The 7,247-nt window shown below is 39.8% G+C and overlaps 3 protein-coding genes across 3 annotated transcripts; 1 reads left to right on the forward strand and 2 right to left on the reverse strand.

Moving 5' to 3' along the window:
- Positions 1-130: 130 nt before the first annotated feature.
- On the reverse strand, positions 131-2,277 carry LOC6555386 (synaptic vesicle glycoprotein 2C). Its single transcript, XM_001981812.3, has 9 exons — positions 2,163-2,277; positions 1,936-2,097; positions 1,704-1,866; positions 1,494-1,615; positions 1,020-1,434; positions 827-953; positions 479-762; positions 296-423; positions 131-240 (listed from the first exon to the last, which is right to left on the reverse strand). Exons 1-9 carry the CDS (start codon positions 2,233-2,235, stop codon positions 194-196), a joined length of 1,521 nt encoding a protein of 506 aa, XP_001981848.2. The 5' UTR covers positions 2,236-2,277; the 3' UTR covers positions 131-193.
- A 423-nt stretch (positions 2,278-2,700) lies between these two features.
- Positions 2,701-5,279, reverse strand: LOC6555387 (synaptic vesicle glycoprotein 2B). The gene is made up of 9 exons (XM_001981813.3): positions 5,117-5,279; positions 4,887-5,048; positions 4,632-4,794; positions 4,262-4,383; positions 3,898-4,204; positions 3,732-3,839; positions 3,534-3,666; positions 3,029-3,440; positions 2,701-2,965 (listed from the first exon to the last, which is right to left on the reverse strand). Exons 1-9 carry the CDS (start codon positions 5,214-5,216, stop codon positions 2,931-2,933), a joined length of 1,542 nt encoding a protein of 513 aa, XP_001981849.1. The 5' UTR covers positions 5,217-5,279; the 3' UTR covers positions 2,701-2,930.
- A 990-nt stretch (positions 5,280-6,269) lies between these two features.
- On the forward strand, positions 6,270-7,191 carry LOC6555474 (SAYSvFN domain-containing protein 1). The gene is made up of 2 exons (XM_001981814.3): positions 6,270-6,506; positions 6,573-7,191. Exons 1-2 carry the CDS (start codon positions 6,363-6,365, stop codon positions 6,960-6,962), a joined length of 534 nt encoding a protein of 177 aa, XP_001981850.1. The 5' UTR covers positions 6,270-6,362; the 3' UTR covers positions 6,963-7,191.
- Positions 7,192-7,247: the final 56 nt, after the last annotated feature.

Genomic DNA, 7,247 nt, shown 5'->3' on the forward strand with positions numbered 1-7,247 from the left:
ATTCTTGCCACTAGAAATGTGCCTATACATTGTTATCGATATATGAGTAGTCTTGAATAAAGTAACGGCTTTTTGAACTTGAACTGAGGTCACCATTTTAAGTTATAATAGACAAAAGCTCAAAAAGTTTTGTATAAGTTTAATAATAAACATTAAGAAAGAAAAATATACAAATAGAAAAATTAACATTTCATTAAGCTAAGTTCCGAATTGGTAGGTTATGAACGATAACAATGCAAACTGAAATAAAAGGAATAATAAAAGTTAAAGATATTTAAGTACTTCAATTACTTACCAATTAGAGTGCACGTAAATATGGCAAAAGTTGTGTTGCAATAAGGTTGCAGCATAACACCCATTAAGTTCGTAGATGCAATGATCCCAAGTCTTCCCAGAGACATGCAGAAGCTAACTGCCTTGGACCTGGTCGGAAAAGCATATAGTTATCTAAACATAAATTAAATAATACAACATTCACCTCAAATGTGTAGGTACCAAATCAACAATGGCACCAATCATAATTGAAATCGAAAGCCCAGGCAGAAGAATGTAAAGGCAGAAGAGAACAAGCACTCCTGTTGGACTTTCCATGAAGTGCAAGAGGACTCCACTTAATGCCGCAAGTGCTAGAGCACCTAAAAGTACGTTTTTACGGCCCAAAGGATTAAGTATCAGTCCTTGAATCGAGAATCCAATCAGAAATGCGAAACCTACAATGAGGTTGTCTATATAGGTTTTGCTACTAATAGCATCGGTGCAGTCCTAAAATAAAAAGTTTGTATTTAGATGAGGGACTTTACAAGTATTAAAATATTTTCATATTCACCATGGTTTCTGTTACATTGGGTTGTTCTGCGGATTCGCTGAGAATTTCGCATACTGTTGAAGAGTTCCTTTCGGCACCTGATGACCGATTTACAATTTCGGGAAACCAAAGCTGGATTCCATTTGTACTACAAAAATAAAAATGATTTATAATTTTAATTAGCTACTGAAAGTCTAACACCATTGAAGATTACCTGAAAAATATTCCGAATAATGCCAAGTTACAAAGAATAACATTAAATCTATGGGGCTTATGGAAAAGTGGAATGGTAGCTCTGCATATTTTGGATAATATACCACATCCTTGGCTTTCGCCCAACAAGTTTTCGCCGACTGGATCCGCGGACTTCAGTGTAAATTCTTCGCAGTTCAGAATTTGCTGTATGGATTTTCCCCTGTTAAATTTACTGATCCAGGCCACAGCTTCAATTGCATCGGTGTTCTTTTCTTGGGACAGTAAGAACATGGGGCTTTCAGGATAATAAAGTAATACCAAGCCGCCAATAAATCCTGGTAGTAGACTAACCAGCAACAGCAAACGCCATGGCCGAAACACAAAATCTCCTATTGTGAGTGCCCAGTTCGACGAGAGTACCAACCAAGCAGTTGCTGTAAGGTCAAAGAATTTAGTTAATAAATCTATTGTATCCATGGGTAATCAAGCATACCTGGAACATATATTGCCGTAACACTAACAAACATTGTCGAATAGTTAATCGCCACTGCGCGATGTCGTGGTATATTGAATTCACTTAGATATGCATAGAGTGCTGCTGACACCGCGCCGAGACTGCATTCATATAACAATTGAATGTGAGAATTCCAACATGGAAGCATCAAAGATTTGTACAATGAATTAGGGTTTAGTTCGTACTCACCTTATTCCAACGAGAAGATTGATAATGTTAAATAGCCAGATGCTGGTAACGAACATTAGAACGAACTGCAGGGCATTGCTAGCGAAGCTCCCATAAAGTAAAACCCTCCGGCGCCCTATATCATCGCTGATGTAGCCCCATATGTAGGTCGATAGGAAGATGCCTGTGCACACATCGCGAATTTCCATTGTGATCTCTGTGAATACCGCCTACTCACTTCGTTATGCCTCACCTGTAACACTAGCCGCCATCATCACGCCCTTCTCGGCCTGTGTGGTTTCAAACTCGCACTGCGAGGCGATCACAATGATACCCATGGCCTGTTGGGCTGCAACGGATGTGATTGTCATCAGTCCGCTGACGAGCAGGAGCACCCATTGCGTTTTGCCATAGCCTGATTTGATTAATTTCCAATTAATCATCAGCATCAACTCGAAATTCGACACTTGAGCTAGTTACCTATCTTGTCCAGTACCATGTCGTAGTCCCACACATTGGGACCGAGGGTATTGCTCTCCAGTGAGCTGTGCATCTTGACATGCCTGAGGTAACTGGCAACTGGTCAGTCACTTAGTGCAACACTTGCTTTTAAGCCTTGTATTCTAATAACCCCTCTGTAGAACAAATGAGCGACATGTGAACCGCAAACCAGTTTTGAGAACATGGCATTTGTGATTTTGATTCAAATTAAACATTTTGCTGAGAGATCTTAGGCACATAAATGAATTCAATTTTATATGCAAACTGGTTGAGAGCATACGATGAGAAACACAGTGGGGGTAGTTTAATTCCTCTTGCTATCTAAGTATAGAAACACGCATTGAAATCGAATAATTCTATTACCATATTATTCGAACTAATTTTCGATTTGAAAATTATCGCACATTTTAGAAATAACGTGGAACAGTAAGGCATACATATTCGATCTTATTAGAAGTTTTCAAATCTCTGAGCTTGCTAATTTCCATTGTAAAATGTGGTTTTGACTTTTGTCCGGTTTTGTTATCTCTTTTAATTGTAATTCTTAGAGATCAAGGCTATAGCATAAACTGGCCTAAAGAATTTTAGCCACTAACAAAATTTAGACAACATTAGATGGTAACCTTACATACATACATACTTGGTTATATGCCAAGCTATTAGGTTCCAAAATCAGGTTTCCCTTAATCATTTAAATTTATTTTGGTAACTTAACTAAACTTAACTACTTGTACTAAATTGGCAATCTTAAATGGGTAACAGCAACGTCAAGCTTGCACACACTGAAAAGGAAATGGGAAATATTTACGATCATAGATACATTCAGTAGCTATTAGGTTTCTTACCCAGGACAAATCCAGAGAAGACCCCGAAAGTAAGAGAGCAATAGGACTCCAGGAGCACTCCGATGATATTACTACCGAAAACACTTCCCGTGCGACCCAACATCAGGCAAATGCAGACAGCTTTTCCGCGCAGGTGGGTGGGCACAAGGTCGACGACTGCCCCACTCAGAATGGAGACACAAAGTCCTGGCAGTACCAGATACAAGCAGAAGCAAACCACTATAGCCACCTCGTCCTTAATGAAGATTAGTGCAATCGCACAAGCTCCGGCCAACGTTAATCCAATAAAAATCGAGGCCTTGCGACCAATCGTGTTAATAACGAGACCCATCAAGATATAGCCAACGATTAGGGCCGATCCATAGGTGATGGTGTCTATATAGCTCTTGGTGTTTATGTGATCGTCGCAAATCTGCAATATGAATTCAAGACGAAATATGAAAAATATGGCCTACTTATCGGCTGGGCACTGATCTAATCCCCTGGTAATGTTCTTTTTACTCACTTTGTTGGTTGCATTCGCCTGCATTTGATCTATCGATGCATCAATAACTTGGCAAACAGTCATTGAGTCGTCAGCCGCATTTGAGCCCAATCGATTTTGTATTTCAGGATACCAAAGACCCATGCCCGAAGAACTGTTTGGGAAAGTTAAGTCTAATAATTGAAAGTAGACTGCTGGACTTGCAGGGATATCACTCACCTGAAAAATAGACCACACATAATGGTACAGCTGATGACGAAGTTCAGCAAGTGGGGTCTCCTCAAAAGGGGCAAAGTTTCCTTCCACATTTTTTTTATTGTAGTAAACCTAAATCAGCAAATTTTTAGTTTTTCAACTCACTATTTGATTAGCAATAAACACTTACGCTGACTTGGATATGAGCAGTATATTTTCCCCATTCGCGTTATCTTCCGTTCTCAGTTTATGAACCTTGAATTCGTGCAAGTGTTTACCCGAATTTGTCACTGCAATCCAATCGACTGCCGCAAAAGCCTCTTCGGTTTTGTGCAAGGACATTAGGATCTTGGGACTCTCCGGAAGGGACCTCAACAGCAATGTGCCCACGACACCAGGCAGCAAGTAGCAAATTGTCAGCAATCTCCAAGGACGCAGTGCAAAGCCATCGGTCACACTAACACTCCAGTCCATCGAAAGTATCAGCCAGGCGGTAGCTACAATGACCAATCTCCAGTCTCAAAAGTAGACGGATGATTTAGGATAGTTGTTACCTGGAACATAGACGGTTGACACTCCCACGAAGAGACTGGCGTAGTTAATGGCGATTGGTCGATGACGGGAAGTGAAGAATTCCCCGAGATACGCATAGGTTGTTGATGATGCTCCTGCAATGCTGTTTTGATTGATAATATTGTTAGAGGGAGACACGTGTTTTCGATGGTTAAAGATAACGTAGTTAGATAGTCACTTTAATTAACGGAATTGCTGTTTTATTGTGAATTTATTGTGCTCTGTACCAGCAAAAGGCTGTACCTTTGCCCGAAGGTCGATTATATCCACTTTACATCCGAATATAGTTGCGCTAGTTCTAGATCAAGATAAAACCCCGTTGCTCGTTGTAAATTTGACAATAGTACTTACAAAATTCCAACTCCGAAACGGATAAAGACATAAAGCCAGTAGTACGGAATGACAGTGGAGCATAAGGATAAGAAATTTCCGGCGATCGTCGTATAGATCAGCACTGGTCTGCGACCGATAGTGTCACTCAGGTAACCCCAATAGTAGGATGAACAGAATATACCTGAGAAATAGTTTAAGATGGCACTATGAAAACGTGAAAGATAAGGTTTTACTAAAGCTAATTGAAATATTATATCTAATGCAGAAGCTCACCGATAAAACTGGCAGCACTCATGACCGCCTTATCTATTGAATTCATCTCAAAATCGCACTGGGATACTATGGTTATATAGGACATTCCCATGGTCTCGTTTATGACCATCATCAGGAGAAGTCCTGCGGCAAAAAGGACGATCCATTGCACTCGCCCGAAGCCTGGGATACATTTAATTGGAAACGCAATTATATAAGGATTTACCAGGGTGTCAGAACATTTGCACTACCAATTATTTGAAGAACTTCCTCATATTCGTGATCAGCCCCGGGACTCCCAAGCGATTTTGGCTTCGACTCAACGTCTTGTTGGCCCGATACTGAACTCATGGTGATAGCTTAGATTTACTTTTGAGATATTTGGCATTCCCGAACCTGCAACAAACTAAAACTGACGAGAAGCCCAAGTTGATGTGGGTATAAAAGCAGTGGCAGTGGCAGCAGCCAAGAGGTTGGGTTATCAGACGGCACAATAAAGATAGATGATATTTTCTTTGTCTATAAAATGTGTATCACTCATATACTACGACTGAGAATCTTGGTCAAAAATAAGATCGCACCCCTTCCGCGCCCACCGGAACTGCCTCGTTTACTTGGTTTTTTTCAATTCATTAGAGCAAATAATACAAAGGTTCGTTTCATTCGCCATCGCGTTCTGTCATAAATTCGCGTGTTTTAACACTCTGCAACATAATTTTAACAATAGAAACCAATACAAACTTTTTTGTGCTGATAAAAATCTATAATATAGAACATGTTGTCTGGCCTTACAAAATTAATTTATTACTTAAAACTAGTGTGCAAGGTATTTTAAAAATTTCCGTAAGATCCCCAAGGTAAACACTTATTTTGCTAGTGAGTGATACCATAGGGGCAATAATGGTGGCTAAATACAATTAAGTGCAGGCTTGCTTACAGTGGTTACAGTTTTTTCACATAAAATATTATGTTTAATTGTTTACCCGTTAATGTTTACGATCATTAAAAGTGTGAAAACGGTACGGCACTTGGGGATTACCACTATAAATCCTCCCACACATGGCGAAATATGTATGTACATGTTCACCTGTGGCGAAGACGACACCTTGAAGCGACCCCATGATATCCACATAGAGGTTGGTGATATTACATTTGCCTACTAAGTGGAGAGTGAATCATTTTAAAGTTGGAAATGATATGTCTATATGATTTGGATATCTACAAGTGAAGATAATGCCTATAAAATACGTACTGTAAAAAGTTTTACTCTTTACATTGCCGTTAGTTCGAAACACAAATATGTTTAAGTTTTAAAGCTTTCTAAAATAAACTTGAAAATTTTAATTTCATCAAATAGCCGATTCACTTTAGCGAGCGTTCCCGGTTGCATGTATCGATAAGACTACGTGGATATATCGCCCGGTGCCTATCGATATGTTGTTGACACGTCCAGCTTAGTTTATTTACAATTTGGCCAAATCAGTGAAGTTGCAATTTATGGCTGATTTCCAAGAGCAGCTGCGACAGTATCGCGCTCAGAAAAAGAGGAAGGAAACGGTGGACAACTTCAAGGACAAACTACGGAGATTCTGGATGTTGGGAACCGGGGCTAACAAAGATACCACGATAGAGGTACAACAGGTAAGATGCAAACAAACATAAGTATGAGTTTCAATTTATTGTGATGCACTACATGGTTTTTTTTAGGTGCCTACTAAGTTTGAAGCTATCTCGGAAAATTCACATGATGAGGTTGCCAGCTCCAGTGAAGGTGAACTGCAGCCGGAGGAGCAACCCGCCAGATCCACAGATCATCACCACAGGGAAAACAACTGCCTAAAGTACACTCTCTGGATGGTCTATCTTTTGTTCTGGATAACTCTCTACGTGATTGCCATAAAGCTGAGCTTCGGATTGGTTTTCCTCATGTTTTCCGCCCTCTTTGGCATCTACTTCAACACCCGGACGGAGCCAAAGAAACGGAACGAGATGAGCGCCTACAGCGTTTTCAACAAGAATTGCGAAAGTATAGACGGCACCTTGAAGGCCGAGCAGTTCGAAAGAGAAATCCGCTATGGATCGGGAAGTGTACGATAGTCATATATCATGATCCCCTAACCACTGTAGTCTAGACAATTTAATAATATAATCACTAACCAGTAGCTTTTTGTAGCTCTTTGGCTGTAAAAGTATGTATATTTTTTTATTATGTGTTACTGCTAACTACCCTAAACTTCTCAAGAGATCTTTAGTAAACATGACATGTGTATCTTACCTCTTGTTAAGCACACAAGTGCACCGTCAATAATACTACAGTCGAATGTTCTAGGGTTTGTATCATTTTATTGGTAAAGTATAAATTTATCAATTCTGTTCAAACGT

Source organism: Drosophila erecta, unplaced genomic scaffold (genome assembly GCF_003286155.1).
Source record: "Drosophila erecta strain 14021-0224.00,06,07 unplaced genomic scaffold, DereRS2 tig00000000-arrow-pilon, whole genome shotgun sequence".
NCBI classification, from domain to species: Eukaryota; Metazoa; Arthropoda; class Insecta; order Diptera; family Drosophilidae; genus Drosophila; species Drosophila erecta.